Raw genomic sequence first — 19,271 nt, 5'->3', positions numbered from 1 at the left:
CTTTATTGAAGATCCAAATCGTGTTCCACCACTTGATGTTGCAGTTGTCGATGAAGATGTTCGTCAGTTATGTTCTACTTTTGTATCTGTTTCTTTTCTTTTTGTTCCAAGGCCTATGAATGTAATTTCAGATGCCCTGGCAAGGAAGACCCTGTCTATCATGTGTATGACAGATTGGCTAATTACCACTCTGTGGCTTGATGATCTTTGTTTATCTGAAGCCACTGGTTGTACACATGATTCTCATCAATAAATCTTCATCGTACCCAAAAAAAAAAAAAAATGAACCATTAAAATTCTTTTTTTCCTTTTTTACTGTGTCTAGAACAATTTAGGAACTAGTAACATCCCGTCTTGTTAATAACCAATACCGGGACTAGTTGTGCTCCAATTAACTAAATAGAATAGTTGTGGGATTGGCACCTTTGGCACTGATATTGGTACGGACTTGTCCCAATTGACACCCTTATTCGTGATGATGTCAATTTAGAACAGGAATAGAAAATGTAATCCACCATTTGAAAACCAAACCAAATTCAGTCTATTTCCTGTTTATTTGTGTAAGTCAAGTTTTTTTATTGAAAATCATTTATTCAAATCATATAAAATGTAATTCATATAAATTAAAGTAAATCGAATTTAAATCAAACAATGTGTCCTTGTTGAGTTGTGTGGAATTATCACAATGAGGTTTTTTGTTAAGTTGTGTAAAAAGATATGAAATATACCAAATTTGATATTGTGGGATCATATTTTAATAAAGTTGTTATTTTTTTTTACTAATTTTATTTATTTCAACAGGTTTTTTTCACTTAAAATGAATTATTGAGATCGTATACAAATCAAATGAAAACTGAATAAAATCAAATCGATTTGATCAGCTTTGAGGTTATGAAAATGATTAGATTTGATTTGGTTTCGATTGCGCATATTGTACCCTAAGGCCTGATATGGTATGATTTCTATTTCAATTTCAATTTCAATTTCATGGGGTGTTCTAATTCGAAAATTGTTTGGTTTGATTTTTGCACCTTATTTCAGTGAAATTGAAATAAAATGGAATAGAAATTCTGAAATAGCTGAGGAGCTATTTCAATTTTGAAAATTGAAATTGATTTCACTCTTGCGCATTAATGAGTACATGTTTACTTTATGGAATAAGCAATAATTTTGTGCTAAAAATAAAACACCACCATTCTTCTTCTCTCGATGGTCTCACCAATATGTCACCATTACCACCCTGCTGCCGCTGCCACCACCTCCCTACCACCACCACAACCACTACCACCATCGTCGTCACCACCACCACCGTCAATTTTGAAAATTGAAATTGATATCACTCTTGCTCTTTAATGAGTACATGTTTATTTTTATGGACTAAGCAGTAATTAATATCGTGCTAAAAATAAAACACAACCCTTCTTTTCTTGATGGTCTCACCAATATGTCACTACTACCACCCTGTCGTCGCCACCACTACTTCCCCGCCATCACCTCCCCTACCACCACTACCACCATATTCGTCACCACCACCACCACCCCTCCCAAATAAATATAGAGAATTTATTCTCAGGAATTGAATTACCAAATGAATTTATTATTCAGGAAAATTTTCAGATTTATGTAGCAAAAACAATTTCAATTTATAGATAAAAAATATAATCTATTTGTTGATTGTTTCATGAAATCAATATGAAATTAAAATAGAAATCATACCAAATCCGACCTAAGTTGAACTGAAAACCGAAACTGAAACCAAAACCAAATGCACCCTTAACTCGAGGACTTTGGATTATGATAGTGTTCAATTACTGAAATATCAGTTGGTACCTTTACTTGTCGCATGAGTGGATTACTAGGATTTTCCAATAGTTGAGTAGACATATTGGTATCCGTTAGACCTAATACATATACGACACTGATACGGTCAAAAAATGGTTTTTTAAACAAAAAAAAAATGACATTTTAATGTATGTTGTAATGTCCTGAGCCCAGACAGGGTTCAAGGCATTGCTCTCGCGAGCGCTGACCTAGAAGATCACAAATAAATATGTAAAAATAGTAGCAAAATTCCCAGTATCGCATACAACACAGCGGAAGCATAAAGGTTAAAAGTTAATTTATGCACTGATGGCAAATAACTGCATTTATGCATATACAAAAGTCTGAATCAAACATATCAAAGTGTTATTTACAATTCAAAAAGTGAACTGTTCTTAACATCATGAAATGTCTTTTGGGCCCTAACCTTGGATTCTCAACTCACATACACTAGAGTTACACAAACATCCTCATATGAAAAATGTCAACATAAATGGGATGAGCTAATGCCCAGTGAGGTACATATGATTCTATTCATGCAAGCATTCAAATATACAATAATTGTTACAAAGACACAAATGACAAACCAGAGAAATTCATTCCTTAATTAGTTAGAGTTAGGCCAAGTCTTGGCCATTTAGTGACTACCTAAGTGCAGAAATTGTTGAGGGTGGTAGTCAACCTCGTACCATTATTCTACATATACTTGTTTTCCCAAACATTGCAGCCTTGGGGAGAATGATACGGTGAGCATTATAGACAAGTTCTACTCCAGTGTATTCAGGCACCGGAGCCCTAGGGGAGGAACTTTCATCTAATAAACATCATACTATTTAGAGGGACTCTACTTCCGTGTATCTAAGCACCGGAGCCCTGGGGAAGGAACCCTCATTTAAAAAGCATTATACTAATATAGACGGGCTTTACTCCCATGTATCTAGACACCGGAGCCTTAGGAGAGGAACCCTCATCTATAAACATCATACTAGATCCCATGAATCCAGGCACCAGAGCCTTGGGGGGGAGGAACCCTCATTTATAAACATCATACTAGACATGTCTACTCCCATGTGTCCAGGCACCGTAGTCCTGCGGGAGGACAAGCTCTAGTTCATTGTAGGCTATGTCTAAACCTTGTTCCATGCGACTGGAGCCCTGGGGCAGACGTGGTCCTACTCATCATTAGGCCCTTGTTCTTATCCAGTACATAACCCCCTACTAGATATGGGCGATAGCTACATGGATGTTTTACAAAATTACCATTAACCATACATCCATACATCATACTATCTTCTCTTTCATTCTTTTACTTCTTCTTTTCATTACCTTTTTCATTTCATAATCATTTATTATTTTCTCTTGATATAACATGTGAAATCGTTCTCATACATATTTCATTGCACGACATATATTAGATTCCATATCACATTCATAAACCATATAAATATCAACTTTTCATATAAACATCTCATTGCATACGTCATACAACATTTAAATATTATCAAGTAAACACTTTAAGCATTCCCATGACATTATTTCATATGACAATACAAATCAAGCATCATTCAATAAACACATCACATCATACAATTCAAACCTATGCTTTCCTCGCACAATATGCATACATTGTATTATAATACATAGTTATGGATCCCTCACCTGTGACTCAACTTCTCTATTTCTTTTTAATTGCCTTTAAATTCATTACTCCAGCAAGACTAAGACTCATTAAAATAATATAACGTCATATAAATAATACCAAAAAACAGTAGAGTGTTCTCACCATAATACAAATATTAATAAAATAATCACAAAAACATAAAAATATCCAATTCAATCTAAATATCAATATTTCTACAAAAAAATCTAAATATCAATAAAATAATCATGACATGCATGCGGGGTGTTACCTATGTGCAGGTAAACATACATGTGAGAGATAACCACACATCTTATTTTTCAATTTACACAAGGAGGAGGGATATTTATGAAAACAAAAGGGACATGTGATTACCTTTCAATGTACATTCACTTGCACGTACGTGGAGATGATCCATTCTCTTGATATTTTTTAGCCAAGTGAGCTGATCAAGATGGTCGAATGGGTATATAGTCCACCGTGATTTATCATCTGATGCCCTTCATTCTAAGGTGTACTGAGTTCTAGATTATTTTCCATCCATATGTTAACCAGATCACGTTGCTGATCCAACGGGCTTGGCCGCGATAACCCTACTAAACCGCTGACCCCATCATCCCATCGTGCCACGTGTTTCACGGACAGAGGTGACGTGTTGATGACTACTCTTCCATCAGTGATATCTGACGTGGCTCATCCCCATTTCTCTTGCCATTTGCCTAGTGTTATGTTTGTGATTTAGATTATTTTCATCTGATCTCAGGACTGTGTTAGATACCGTAGGATCAGAATAAGGATGGGACCCAACAATGCATAATGGAAAGATCTGAAGGATGTGTTTACCACTCGACGAAGAAAACGCAGACAAAATTCTTGAGACGGACGAAGAAGTGTGGAAGACTCCTAGATCTTCCTCTTTCGCTTTATTTGCAGTTCCGACTTCCGACGCGGAAACTCCTCCAGACAGACGACGATCTTCAATTTTCCATCACAACATCAAGTATTGAGACTCATATACGAAAATCGGTTTCGGGTTTTCGATCGCTGATCTCAAGAATTAATCATAGATTTTGATTTACAGGTCTGCATCTTTTGGTGCTTTGAATTCTGATTAAAAATTTTCCCTTTTTTTTTTTTTGGGGGGGGGGGGGGGTACTTGTCGTCGGTAGATCATGGGATAAGCTGTAGGTTTTTGATTTAAAGCTAAAGTTCTCTTTTTTTCTTTTCCCTCTCTCTTTGGTTGGATGCAGAGTAGGAAGTTCCACTCAGGAAATCAATCATGTTTACGCGGATTTTTGGTAAGCCTAAACAGGAAAGCAATGCCGTAGCAACATTAGATAAGTTGAATGAGGTAGGGTCTTTGATCATATTTTGGTATATTGTTTTAATCCTGCTATTTCGTTATTGACATTCTTTTATCGTTCTCTTATGTTTTTCTCCATGTAAGGTTGTTTGATTTGTATTTTCTAAAAGGAGATTTGTGTTGTGGTTTATTCGATTCCCGTTGTGTGTGATTTTTTTTTTTTTTTTGAGGGGTGGAAATCTAATTTATGCTCATGTTATGGATTGACTTGGAAAGAAATTCCTCGAATGCGTACACATTTATGTAGTTTGATGTGCACAAAATAGGTTCCCCAACATTCTCAGTGAGAGTGACACATAGTGGCTCAATCGCTGATGACCTTGCTGTTTAGTGGAGGTTCGATTACATAAAGTTAGGTGTTTAGCATTATATAATCCTCCTGTTACTATAGAGAAATGTCAGTTAACTACTAAATTTGGTGCTATTGACATCTTAAATCATCTCATCCTTGTCATTCTAATTTTTTCAAACAATTGTCACCAATTCCATCATCGATGATCTTGAGCCTTAATTTATGGAGATGCATGCTCTTCCTTTTTCGATGGACTAAGAATCAGTTCCTTGCTGGAAGACAGCAAGAAACTACAAAAAAAAAATTTCAATTTTGCTTCATAACTTGCAACACATGATTAGGTGATTGGTCAGTTCTATCTACTTTACACCAAATGGAACAGTTAGGCATGATTTTCATTGTGCTTGTAAGATGATTAACCTTTGATTTCATCTTGCTGATAGATGAACAATTTATTATAGCCCATAGCTTAGAATCACCCATTTTACCTCTCTTTGAACTCCATGTTGTGCCCATTCTGGTTCTCACTATTATATGGGTGAACTTGAAAATGATTAAGATGCTGTCATTAGACTTGTTTGTTTGAGCTTAATATGTTAGTGTTCCTTCTTGCTTTGCCAGGCATTTGTTATTGTTAATTCCATTATTCTCCTGTGGCATTTACCTCTCATACATTGATATTTAATCCTTGTTAAAAAAAATTTCTTTTTGATTGAATCTACTGTATTCTTACTTTAGCATTTTGTGGGGGGAGATAGAGATCATAACTCAACAGTCTAAAGCCCTGTCTTTTGGAGGCAAGATATTGCTAAAAGTTCATTGCAGCCAAAATGTTCAGAAAATAATTCTAATATGGCAAATTCAACAGTTTATTCTCTGTTCTATTGTTATGCTTAGCTTTGTCACATTGCCATATTGGAATCTCTATTTTTTCGATTACCCCAAGCCTTCTAAACCAAAATAATTAATATTTTATATATATATATATAATTTGCTGTGTTCTCTGTTAATATCCTGACTTTGTGAGGCTTATAGCTATTGCGACTTTGTGCACTGTGTAGACACTTGAAATGCTAGAGAAAAAGGAGAAAGTCCTATTGAAGAAGGCTGCTACTGAGGTTGAAAAGGCAAAGGAATTTACCAGAGCGAAGAACAAAAGGGGTATGCTTGCAATACTTCCCTACAGCTTTAGTTGGTAGAAGTAGGAATCTGTTCATTTCCTTTATTGTATACAAAAAACTGTGTGCCAGAACGCAACCATTAAGTTTCTATAGGCAGAACATAGTTACAATTATGTATTGAGGTTGTAGCCCAAATCCCGATGTTGCTCTCACTTTATATTTTCAATTGACCCTAGTCCTGTTCCACTGATACCATCCTTTTGTTTTCTCGATGCATGATTGCTCATGTTTATGGTACTTTTAGTTTATTACTCCTTGTTTGGATTTAGGGCTGATTTGGTATGGTTTCGGATGGAATTCATTGAAATAGTCAACAAATAGATTTTTGGCAAGAAATTGAAATTGTGTTGGTTGCATCAGTCTGAAATATTTCAAGAATAAAAAATCCATTTGGTAGTTCAATTTTTGAAAATGAATTCTCTCTTAGTCTGGGGTTATCAGAATAAAAGGTCCACTTGGGCTTATTTGAAAACAAAACAAATTTTGCTTCAAATATGTAAGGCCCAAGTCCATATGGTGTTTAAGAGGTGGGTGAAGAGATACCTACTTCACCCATCTCCTTCCTTTTCCAAAACAAAACACGGAAAAAATTCCGATTATGGTCAATGATAAATGATGAATGTATGTGTGATGGACATCACCAGCATAGATGATGATGTTTGTAGATTTTATGGGGTCATGTATGGCTCATAGGTGGGTAACGAGCGGAAGAGGATTTAACTCAGTTGGAAAATGATTGTAAAGAACGAGTGAAATTCAATGAATCGAAAGTATTCTGGACGTCCGCAACGACTCACTCTCGCACACCGAAGAACAGATGTTGCTGGTGCATGCGGGTGGCAGCGGCGGCAAAATGGTTATTAGACCATTAGGAGAAGAAGGGCGGTGTTCTTTTTTTAAACATGAAATTAATGCTTTGCCCATCAAATTTACCATGTGCTCATTAAAGAGCAGAAGTGAATGCAATTTCAATTTCGAAATTGAAATAGCTTCTATGACTATTAGAAAACACAAGCAAGTGGCAGGTCTCTAGGTCTATATTTTTTGCTATTTTGGATGTCAAACTCTGTATGTGCTCTAAAGTGATTTCTTCTATTGTTATTGCATCCTGATTGAGTTTTCTACTCTGTTGTTGATATCTAGCGGCAATACAATGCTTGAAAAGGAAAAGGTTATATGAACAACAGGTTGAGCAGCTCGGTAATTTCCAATTGCGCATCCATGATCAGGTGCATTTGCAATTTTAATCTCTGAAGTCATTACTCATTAGAACATTTCCCTTTACTATTGGTTGACATTGTCCATTGATGATTTGGTGTGAGATGATCTTGAACTTCAATTCTATGTTGTGGTGTTGAAACTTCAGATGATAATGCTAGAAGGTGCAAAAGCAACAACTGAAACTGTGGATGCATTGCGAACTGGTGCAGCCGCAATGAAAGCTATGCAGAAAGCAACGTAAGTACTCAGATTGTTGTATTGAGTTTGTGCCGTTTGGGATCTTCTGTGTCTTCGTATGCTATTGAATTCAGCGAATTAGCATCTCTTAACATTTTATTTTTTGGTGTGGAAAGGCCTTTGTTTAAAGCTAATTGTGTTTCTCTTTCTTCACAACAACAATAACAACCTAGCCTTATCCCAACTAAATGGGGTCGGCTACATTGGATCCTTGTTCTCCAATCAGCTCTGTTCGAAGTCCTACAAGATACGACACCTAAGCTATGCATGTCTTTCCTCACCACTTCCACTTAGGTTTATTTTAGGCCTGCCCTTGACTCTTTTAGTTCGTTCAATCTGAATCAAATCACTCCTCCAAACTGGAGCATCCCGAGGCCTCCGTTGAACATGACCATGCCACCTCAAACAATTCTCTTGTAGCTTATCATATATAGGGGCTACTCCCAACTCAGATCTAATATGGTCATTCCTTACTTTATCCTTCCTAGTCTTGCCATGCATCCATATCAACATCCTCATCTCTGCCACACTTAGTTTATTTATGTTCTGCTTCTTAATTTCCCAACATTCTGCACCATACATCATAACCGGTCATATGGCAGTCCTATAAATTTTCCTTTGAGTTTTAAAGGAATATGCCGATCGTACTTCTCCACTTCATCCATCCTATTTTAATTCTTTGGGAAACATCATCCTCTATATCGCCTTTTTCATTGACGACATAGCCCAAATATTTAAAATAATAACTTTAAGGTATCTCCTTATCATCTATATTGACCACCTCCTTAACTGTCTAGTATTGTTAAAGTTGCACACAGTATACTCCACCTTTGTTGTACTTATCCTAAGACCTTTTGTTTCCAAAGTTGATCTCCATAACTCCAACTTGGTGTCAATCCTTGCTTTTGTTTCCTCCATTAACACAATATCATCAGCAAAAAGCATACACCAAAGAAACTCATCTTGTATGTCTAGTTAAATCATCCATGATAAGCGCAAACAAATAAGGGCTTAAGGCTGATCTTTGATGTAGCCTAAGCGTAATTGAGAACTCACTATCTTGATCCCCCACAGTTTTTACTCTAATCACCACGCCATCATACATATCTTTAATTATGTTCACATATTTGCATGGCACCCTTCTCTTCTCTAGTATGTGTCGGATTAGCTCTTTAGGGACTCTGTTATAGGCTTTTTCTAGGTCAATAAAGACCATATAGAGATTCTTCTAGCCCTCTCTATACCTTTCCATGAGTATCCGAATTAAGAATATAGCTTCCATTGTGGATCTAGCAGCACAAAGTCAATTTGGTTTTCAGAAATAGTAGTTTCCTTTCTCAAGTGGGTATCAATAACCCTCTCCCATAATTTCATTGTATGACTCATTAATTTTATGCCTCTATAGTTATCGCAGTTCTAAATATCACCTTTATTTTTGTAAATCGGGACCATAATGCTTATCCTCCATTCATTTGGCATTTTCTTTGTACTCAAAATCTTGTCATAGTGAAATTGATACACTGTTGCATGTTGAGTGTTTTGTTGTTTTAATAAATAAATCATGGATTGAGATGGAGAACGTGTCTAATTCAATGGAAAATCATTTTACAACACTCCCACACTAGCCCTGCTCCAGGTTTGAAAATCGGCAATTTTGGTTTGATCTTGTTGATATTTTGTAAATCTTCAATCTGACAAGTTTCATGTTGTCAGTCCCATTTGTATGTCTATCAATTGAATTGAACTATATAATGATAAAATTTCTTCTAATGTTATTTCAAATTCATGGATGTTAACCATGGTGTATTATTGACAGGAATATTGATGATGTGGATAAGACAATGGATGAGATTAACGAGCAGACTGAGAACATGAAGCAGATTCAGGAAGCACTATCCGCTCCCATTGGTGCAGCAGCCGACTTTGATGAGGTATACACACTTTCAACTTTACCCCATTACATTTTTTATCCCTTCTTGTTCTGATGTGCACTCTTCCATTTTCGCAGGATGAACTTGAAGCAGAGCTTGAAGAATTGGAGGGAGCTGAGTTGGAAGAACAGCTTCTTCAGCCTGCAACAACTGCACCTGCAGCTCCAGTGCAAGCCCCAGCCAGCAGGATATCAACTCGTCCAGCTGCTCAAAAGAATACACCCGAGGATGATGAGCTTGCTGCATTGCAAGCGGAACTGGCACTTTGAACATGTAATGGTTCTGACTCAATTCAGTATTTCTTTTTCACTGATTACATGCTTCAATTTTTTTTTAAAAGTGGATTGCTAGCGTGCAGAATTCATGTGACATTTGGAAGTAATTGTAGTAATTGTTCTTAGATAAAACTATCTCTGTGGTTCAGTACTTGATTGATTTAATACTCGCTCTATCTTCAGATCTGTCGGGTGCTTTTATTCAGTTATAACTCAACTCAAAAAACCTTAACCCCACTAAATGGGGGACGAGTACATGAATCTTGTTATGCCATTTAACTTCAATCAATATTCAAAGCCATACTTGATATCAACCCTAATTTTTTTTTTATCATGCCTGTACTTTTCAGCCACGGTTGACTGATTATTTGGCATGTTGAATGTTGGAAAAGTTGGGGGCCCCTTGGGAGGCCACTTTTCAACTTTGGTGACCTACCTCAAATTGTTTACCTCGATTATGGATCTGCTCCCCTGATTTTTCAACAGTTCCTGTTGAATTCTCAATGAGCTCACTTTTTAGACTCATCAAATTATTACTTTTGTACTAATACACGGAGATGTAAGATTCGTCTAAATTCTTGGCATGTATAAATAGGGATGTGGACCACATGCCCACAAAATTTGGGCCTCAAACAAAGTACCACATGAGATTTACTCAGGTCTGCCCCCTTAGTTTAGAAGTTTTAGAGAAGTTTGTCTTTTCAGCTGAACCACTTAAGGTGTTGCAGGTATCAACTCATGGAGAGTGCACAAATGTTATGTAAAGATTGGCTGTAGTCTGGTTACATTGTGCCTGGGCTTCCTTCATTCATAAACTGCGGTCGTCAGTTTGCATCCTCTGATAAGACGACATTGTATAGGAGGCGTAAAGTAAATCTCTTAACTCTCTAAATCTGTACTGTACTTCCATTAAGAAGTTTAAGAAGTTTGCCAATTTATTTGGATTACTTTCTCTGTGAGTTCATTTATTTTGTGGCTCACTTTTATAACTAAGTTAAATCATTTGATAGGCTTGTTATGGATGAGAAAAGAAGGATACATCAACTGTATATGTTTTCAGTTTTCCACATCACGCAATGTGAATGTGCTGGAACGTGGAGTATGTATTGGGCTAAAGATTTGATGTCTCCATGTGGATTTTCTGTGGATTAAAAGAAGGTTAAGCCGGCCTCTTTCCAATTTCTGAATTCCTGAACTGTTTACCATCCAACAGGTTGATTAGTGGCGTTTACAAAGTTCACCACCTTTCTGTTTGCATTTAAAAGGGTTTAGATGGTAATGATAGTGTTAGAAAATAGATGGGTTTCTATAGTTTCAACCACACTTACCTTCAGCTCAACACATCTTCAACTTGAGATTTTTTTTCTTCAAGTTGTCCGGCTACAGTTATATTTTTTAGGCTTACATGTTACATCTTTGGCAATTTTATATGGTGTGGTTGGTTGGCTAGAAAATAAATTTTTTTTTAAAGATTTACAAGAAAAAAAGAAGGAGAAAAGCACATAAATTCATCATGGACTATTACTTGAATGAATTCAAATGAGAAACAATAAACAAGTGTTTTGCTTGATTATATAATATCGCCTGCATCGTGATGGTCATTTCATCTGCCCGTGTGTCAGGGGAGAGGGGGGGGGGGGGGGCGCGCGGCATGTCTGGGTTGACTGGGTTATGTTCTTTCTTCCGTTGTTTATATTTAAAGAACAAATATTGCACATCCCAAGCCCAGGCCCAGGAATCATTGACGCACGTTTCTAGTCAGGGCTCAAGTTGGTCGGTGTACCCCTTAGTTTTTGACACCCATGCCATTGCAATAAGCCAATGATGGACAAGAAGTTTGGAGATTCCCTCCACACACATGGTGTAGAGAAACTGAGTCCAACCGAAATTTTTTTTTCATTTCTTAATTTGATAATTTATATAGGTTCCTAGAGATTCAACCAAATCATCAAAATATCTTCTGACTATTTATAATTTGAAAAAAAGGTTTTTTAGGTCAGCACTCTACATTGCCCACCATGTTTTGCCATGTGGAGGATGATATGACAATCTTGAAAATGGTTTAGATTTTGACACATTCCAAATTTTAGACTTAGATTCAACCATGTAACATCACATATATTGTTCTATTTTCTTGTGTTTTAATTCATCCATTTTCTTTTAGAAAAGTTAATTTATTTTTCATTGGATTTCCAAAATCTTATTTTGTCATTTGGTGTACTTTGTTTTGGCTAAAGCTACATGAGAGAAGGGGATCTTTGGATGCACTTATCCACAAAATTTCCACTCTATCAAATTTATCACCCAACAGTTATTTATGGCAATTTAGAGAAATTTTTTATACTTGTTGGATTAAAAAAAATAAATTGTCCTTCTAATATACTTTTTTTCATGGGGAATAATCTTTGGACAAACATATCATTATTGCTCATATATATTTTCTCTTCCCATAAAAAAAAAATATCATTATTGCTCCATTTAGTTCTAATGTAAAGTGTCCAAAAGCAAGATAAAGTATGAGAAATATCTTATTTTATATATTTTAAGGGGCGTTGTTCTCTGTGCCGCAGCGCAGTCTGTGCCCAGGCACATGGGGGTGGGTGCAATGGCCACCCTGCTCTCTGCACAGGCTGCCCATGTGCCTGGACACAGCCTGCGCTGCGGCACAGAGAACATTCTCCCTTATTTTAATTAGTTGAAATTGAATCAATGAGGTTGAAATGCTTGTGTAGGGGTTCCACAAAAGATCAAGTCTATATCATTGACTTCATAATAGCTCTCTTTCAAAGGCACCATTGAACGGCATACACCATGTTTTCTGCTCCCCCCCCCCCCCCCTCTCTCTCTCTCTCTCTCTTGAAAGGGAGTTCAGAAAAGCATGTCTTGATTGAATTGTTCTTATTAATTTGTGATTACTCCATTTGTCCATTGCTTATGAAATATTTAATACTTAATATTGAATATATTAATTAAAAAAGAAGGAGAGAGGAATGACCAAAGAAGGCTCCAAAATCAAGATTAATGAGGTCATTTCTCTACTGTACCATAGTAGACATCCAACTTAAGATAGGATTATTAATGTTTCATACCTCATTAAATTCTTAAAGGAGAAAGTTTTCCTCTACTAGATTGAAAAGTTCATCACACCATCCTAGGGTTCACAAACCCTATTTCTAAAATGCTTTCGTACATCCCACGTGCATTTGAATCTACAATGAATGGATTTCCATTCACCTTAGATAGGGTTCAGGATTATTACTTACCATGATTCGAGAAATCAGATTTGATCCAATCAATTAATACTGGGTTTTAGGGTTCAGGCCAATTCCAATCGAATCAGAATCAGAATCTATGTGAGGTGGATACCGTTACAGATTCTCTTTACTTAATCCATGTTTGGTAGAGGCTTTGTTGTAATAGCACATTATTGGCCTCAATTCATATTTTTCCAAAGCCACCCACCCTAAAGACCTGAAATCGACCAAACAGCCCAAAATTGAGGAAAAGGAATAACTCTTTTAACAAGAAGTCAAGAGCCCTAGGCCAGAGTAGGGGTACCTAACCTAAAATAACCCAATAATGGGTAAAAACTGAACCCTCTAAAGGGTTTAGACCTTAGGGGTTTTCCTAAATTAAATAATGTTAATGGACTAAATAATTGGAGCATCAAGAGCGACAGAGAGAGCAAGCACTTACGGACGAATTAAAAAAGCCTGCGTGAGGATTTCGCTAAGCTATTGAGTCAAAAAGGCCGTAAGGGCCAGATTTTCTTTCAAGTTTCATTCTCTTTCTCTCGTCCGTTACCGCTTCAACATCTAAAGTGTGAATGGTCCCCCAAATCCTTTGAATTGAGTTGTGTCTTTGATGGATCATAAATTCCCAATTCGTAACAAAAGTGGCTATGGTTGATGAGTTCATGAGATACCAAAGTTGTTTTTTAAGATAGGTACCTCATCTGGGGGTATTAAGGAAGGGAGGGAGGGGAATTCAAGATCTTCTGGTAAGGCAGGTTTTTACGCTCCACACTTATATCAACTATGCTAAACAGTCGTTCTCAAGATACCAAAGTTATTAAATATGGAATCGGGTCCAGTTGATTCTGGTGTAATCAATTGGAACCAATCTGAACCCTAGAAACCCGACATGGATCGATCACTCTGGATTGATCAAAATCAACGTTTGGCTCCATGATTCCGATTGAATTGATCAATTCGACCTATCCAAGTCTGATTCTTGAAATCATGTGAGGTACTACGATCCTAGAAGACATGGTTTTTAAAAAATAATTTTTTGAACGGATTTATTTTCATTTAAAATCGATTTACTAATACAAGATTAGATAGATATTCATATTGGACATTGTCGATGCGAATATGGATCTATATCGACGGATACATCCAATATGGGACTTGGATCCTCTCCAACACACCAGCCACTTGCTGGAGCCATTCGGACACACACCCCAAGGGCCTCCAGTTGTTAGAGGACCTGGTTCTCCTCCAATTGTGGCGGGAGCTAGAGGATCTAGTCCAGCAAAATAAGAGGTGTTTGGATCATTTCATAGGTGGGCCCTCTATAAAATGACCCAAATACCCCTTGTTTTGTTGGGCTGGATTCTTCAGCTCCTGCCACGTAGAGAGGATCTTTTCCCAATATGATATGATTTTTTAAAACCACGATGGAAGAAGAGTCAAATCACTGAATTCATAGAAAGGGGCCAATGAAAAGTTTTGGTTAATAGTAATTTAATTTAGTGGTAAGGGGGATTAATGTAAGGGAACCGGCCGCCCAGCACATGGTCTATTACTTTTCTATTTTTTTTGTAAGGGAAAAGCACGTGGTTTGGAATTTTAAAAAAAATTATACCAAAAAATAATAAAAGATAAAAAATAAAAAATAAACAACTCTGTTTATTTTAAAGGAAATGATTCATAATGAACACATGATTACTTAACATCATCAATCCTCTTGGAGGCCATGAATTCAAACTACCTTGGGGCCTATCCCCATCCCCTCCCTCCCCCCCCCCCCCCTCCCCCCAAATTATACAAGCTTTTAATCCAAAAAACAAAAAAAGAACTTTATTAAGAAGTAAAAGAACCTTGCGTGGTTCGCATGGCCTTGTGTTCAGAGTTTAGACACAAGCCCCCTAAAATGACCGCCCCCGTCTACCCAGTCGCCCTCCCACCTTCTCTCCTTTAAAATGAAAAATCCCTCCTTGGTCCATGCCCCTTGTATGTCCATCATTGGTCCCTGCATAAGTACAAGAGCCACATGACTAGGCAGCATTTTTCTTGAAAGACAAAAATTTCTCTTTTGAGGGCTACTACTATTATTATTCTCCTAATGTCCCATCTCACATTTATGATTCAAGAACACCATAAAAATAGGGAATTTCTACCCCTTGGGTGAAAAGGGGAACACGTTTGTTAATAAAAGGCTTAGGATGAAGCACATAACTCCTCCCCAGATCGAAACAGAAGAAAAATAAAAAAAAGGTGGATGAAAGAAACTTTGCAACATCTTGCTTGATCTTCTAATCAATGTGCTAAATTGCATATACAATACCTCTAAGCAAAGAGAACCCTATTGGACTTGCCAACTTTGAATCATGAGATGCTTTGATCTTAGACTAGATATGATTGTAGTAATTAGTAGTCAAAGGAAGGATACCCTTGGGCTTCTTATTGAATCAGCAGAAGATGGCTATTGGCTATTGGCTATTGGCTATGTGTTAATGATTACCGATGGAAAAGTACATATGTTACATGTTCCCTAAGGATTCAACACCTCACAATTAAGAAGTCATTTACACTCTCTTTAGATTTACTTATAAAAAAAATGGACTGTTTCCAATTTGGGACTGTGGCCTACTAATATAGATCTTTTACGGCGTCCTATCCGTAGCGGCCTGTGCAGCCTAGACAGAATGCCACGTGTAATATCCACCGTACCCTTGCTCGGACAGAGTGTCACGTGCAATGTCAGCCTAGATAATTCATGTACATACAATTTTTTTTAAAAAAAAAAAATCCATACATGTATCCCATGACACATTTTTTAAAGACATAATGTATCTTTTATAAGAGGGGGATTTGACACAAAGAGAAGGTTGCTCTATTGCGACCTAATGGTTGTGGATTTGAGTTGGGAAAAAGCCTCTTGGTGAAGCGCCGGGGGGGGGTAAGACTACGTACATTATAACCCTCATCAAAACCCCATAGTGGCGGGAGCCTCGTGCATTTGATACGTCTTTCTTATATTATATATATCTTATAATTTGACTGAATTATTTTTGTAATTTTCCCCCAAAATTTTATAATAAAAAGCACATGCTTCAACAACACTTGATCCCTTATTGTTTTAACCTCCCAATCCCATTCTTTAATCGTGGGGCGCGTCTTTCTTGAACATCTTTATCAAACTAATTCTTTTTTTCTTTTTTTTGGTAACATCAAACTAATTCTCAATGTAATAGAAAATTAGAGTGGTTTAGGTTATTGAACTTTGGTCCTCAATAGACCTTTTTCTGATTTGGAAAAATTGAATGAACTTTGATAGTCAATAGACCTTATGTAAATTTTAAACAATTAAGAAAATGAAGACTATCCAAAACCTCAAATTAAATCATTAAATCAATCTAAAACAAAGAAAAATGTGACCAACTGAAAACATATATAATTGGAAGATGTTCCAATTGGATTTTTTTTTTTTTTGCCACGTCTACTTGAATGAGTACTACACGTGGAGCACGATATATAGAGCTTTCTCATTTAATTATTTAGCAATTCATCTAAGATACCTAGTACCCGATAAAAAAATTGAAACTACACACTCATGATTAGATGATGATATGGATAATATGTTCAACTTTAAACTCTATTAAACATTGCGAGATGATAAAAAATAATCCACGTAAACGCGCTTCTAATTTTCATAGGTAACAATAAGTTCCAATATGTGAGTGAGTCAATATGTAATCTTGCAGTTTTTTCCTTATGTCATATGGGATTATTGGTCTTCCAAGCTAAATCCAATAGCATCAGTTTCAACTTATACAATTCAAATAAGATAATGTTTTAATTAATAAACAAATCATATGGCCATTATTTTTTCCCTCTACAAATAGGATATCGACAAGCTATGATTTAAGAAGTTTTTAACTTATTTTAGTGTTAAACTAATGTCTTGTATGTAATTATTTGTCTAATGACTTAAAATAATGTTTACCACAATTAATTCTTAATTGCTATAAGATGGGAATCCATACTATCCCCAGACCCTTTAATTGGATGTTGAGAAAAAGGGTAAAAGACCCTGTACATGAAGTTTCTGAGAAACTCAACAAGAAAGGATAAGAATTATTATTCATGTCACACACAAAATGATGAGAGAGAGAGAGAGAGAGAGAGAGAGACCTTGAATTGGCCATTTCATACAACTTTCGTGACGACTGACAAGACAGAAACAGTCAGTCTTTGCTGAGGACATCCCCTCTCTGAAAAACAAAAACTGAACCAAAGACCAAGTACTGACAAGTTCTATGGAAGATTATAAACAAAATCTAAATCCAAATTATATAGAATAATCTAAAAATCTTCTACTATAGTTTCCGTTACTTAATAAAAATTCATTTACATGGAACCTGTATTTTTTTTTTCTTCTCCCACACCATTAACATGATCAAGACTTGAAGACCCAGTAAAGCCAGAATCTAAAATGGAAGTTAGTGTCTATCTTTTCTCAATTTCCTGATGGGACATTCTGAACTAGTAGAGTGTAACTTTCTGACTCTGATACAACAACCCTTGTGGTTTAGTGTCTGTGTCATTAACAAACAAATTAGGGCAAGAAGGGTCAGCCAAATTTGGATCAACTTCAGTGTTCTTCCCCTGAAAACCAAAGCCATTGAGGATATCATATGGAGATCCAAAACCCAAATCCATGAAAAACCCGTAATCGTCTTCGCTACCTCCATTGCTAGGCCATGAGACATAAGAATTGTCCATGGCAAGAGAAGAAGATGAAGCAATTGAAATGCCTGATGAAATTTCTTGAGATGATGAGAATTGAGTTGGGTCTGAAACAATAAGTGTGTTTGGATTCAAGTTTTGTACTAGCCCAACTTCACTGGACAATGGCAATGTTGTGAAGCTTGTGTTGCAACTAGGAGTAACAGTGTTACTGAGATAAACACCATTCTTTCCTGCTAATAATTTCTTCTTCAGTTTGGTATTCCAGTAATTCTTCACATCATTATCAGTTCTTCCTGGTAGATGAGAAGCAATGATAGACCACCTGAGAAAATAAGTAAATTAATAGATCAGTAATAACAAAAAAAATTAAGAGAAATGAAATTAATTAACCTTACCTGCTTCCTATGCTATTGTAGAGGCTACAGATAATGTTGACTTCTTCTTCAGTAAAACCTCCATGTTTGATGTCTGGTCTGAGATAATTAAGCCATCTCAAACGGCAGCTCTTGCCACATCTTTTGAGTCCTAAAGTGAGAACAAAACTAAAACAGAGTAAGTAGGTACCCAACAATTAGATCAAAGTCGCACAAAAAATAAAACCAAAATAATTAAAAGGGAAGAGCGGAAATTCTGAAATGGGTACCAGTAAAAAGCTTAAGATTAGAGCATGAAACATGATTAATGGATGTGGGTTTTCAAAAGAGATTTAGGTAAACCAAAAAAAAAAATGTAAAAAGGAAGAAGGACCTGCTTTGGTGGGTAAAGAAATCCAGCTTCCACCAGTGCCATATCTTTGGACATAGTTCTTGAGAGCTGTGTCTTCTTCAGGAGACCATGGCCCTCTTTTCACGTTGGCTTTGTCACAGCAGGGAGATCTCCCCATGGACACTTACTGATTTGATGCTACCAAAAAGCCTTGAGAGATGGTTGTGAGGTTTGCTTGCAAAGGTGTTTTACTGGTTCTTTTGAGCTGAGAATTGGAAACCAATGGAAGCTTGTAGCTTTTAAAGATGGAGAACTGAAGTTCCTTATAAGCTTCATAACTTAGGACCTTTTCTTATCATTCACTTTTTCCTTGTTGGTTAAGAGGGAACCCCGTCAACGTTTGTTAATGAAAATTAAGTAATTAATGTTTCTTTCTAATTAATTAAGTGTGTTATTATCTCTTCCTTTGGGGCATCCCTTCACCTTCATGTACGTACGTGCACGCTGTACATACAGTTATTGCTTGACACTTATGGAAGACAAGGGCATTTATGTCAACAAATACAACTAGTGTCAAGCAAGGAACGTAGGTGAGCGGGTTCATTTTGATTTAAAAATTGGGTGAGGGTT

General features: G+C 36.5%; 2 protein-coding genes across 3 annotated transcripts; one reads left to right on the top strand and one right to left on the bottom strand.

The window, feature by feature from the left end:
* Positions 1-4,418: 4,418 nt before the first annotated feature.
* LOC122656365 (vacuolar protein sorting-associated protein 32 homolog 2-like) lies at positions 4,419-11,009 on the top strand. 2 transcript variants are annotated; one of them, XM_043850846.1, is made up of 8 exons: positions 4,419-4,541; positions 4,711-4,811; positions 6,177-6,276; positions 7,440-7,525; positions 7,663-7,754; positions 9,571-9,685; positions 9,763-9,958; positions 10,689-11,009. In XM_043850846.1, the coding sequence occupies exons 2-7, from the start codon at positions 4,740-4,742 to the stop codon at positions 9,952-9,954; spliced, it is 657 nt and encodes a 218-aa protein (XP_043706781.1). In that variant the 5' UTR covers positions 4,419-4,541; positions 4,711-4,739; the 3' UTR covers positions 9,955-9,958; positions 10,689-11,009. The 2 variants fall into 2 exon arrangements, with proteins under 2 accessions (XP_043706781.1, XP_043706782.1); XM_043850847.1 differs by having other exon boundaries at positions 4,431-4,541; positions 4,716-4,811.
* A 6,720-nt stretch (positions 11,010-17,729) lies between these two features.
* On the bottom strand, positions 17,730-18,819 carry LOC122655012 (transcription factor MYB36-like). Its single transcript, XM_043849264.1, has 3 exons — positions 18,684-18,819; positions 18,332-18,461; positions 17,730-18,258 (listed from the first exon to the last, which is right to left on the bottom strand). Exons 1-3 carry the CDS (start codon positions 18,817-18,819, stop codon positions 17,730-17,732), a joined length of 795 nt encoding a protein of 264 aa, XP_043705199.1.
* Positions 18,820-19,271: the final 452 nt, after the last annotated feature.

Source organism: Telopea speciosissima, chromosome 3, assembly GCF_018873765.1.
Source record: "Telopea speciosissima isolate NSW1024214 ecotype Mountain lineage chromosome 3, Tspe_v1, whole genome shotgun sequence".
NCBI lineage: Eukaryota > Viridiplantae > Streptophyta > Magnoliopsida > Proteales > Proteaceae > Telopea > Telopea speciosissima.
The sequence above is the reverse complement of the archived record's forward strand: the minus strand, read 5'-3'. Positions and strand labels throughout refer to the sequence as shown.

What these genes read in the sequence shown, in the direction of transcription:
- LOC122656365 (XM_043850846.1), top strand. Translation starts at nt 4,740, where the DNA reads ATGTTTACGCGGATTTTTGGTAAGCCTAAACAGGAAAGCAATGCCGTA. An exon ending in CAGAGCGAAGAACAAAAGGG is followed by an intron (nt 6,277 to 7,439) that starts GTATGCTTGCAA and finishes GTTGATATCTAG; the next exon opens with CGGCAATACAATGCTTGAAA. An exon ending in AATTGCGCATCCATGATCAG is followed by an intron (nt 7,526 to 7,662) that starts GTGCATTTGCAA and finishes TTGAAACTTCAG; the next exon opens with ATGATAATGCTAGAAGGTGC.
- LOC122655012 (XM_043849264.1), bottom strand. Translation starts at nt 18,819, where the DNA reads ATGGGGAGATCTCCCTGCTGTGACAAAGCCAACGTGAAAAGAGGGCCA. An exon ending in TTCTTTACCCACCAAAGCAG is followed by an intron (nt 18,462 to 18,683) that starts GTCCTTCTTCCT and finishes TTCTCACTTTAG; the next exon opens with GACTCAAAAGATGTGGCAAG. An exon ending in TACAATAGCATAGGAAGCAG is followed by an intron (nt 18,259 to 18,331) that starts GTAAGGTTAATT and finishes TTATTTTCTCAG; the next exon opens with GTGGTCTATCATTGCTTCTC.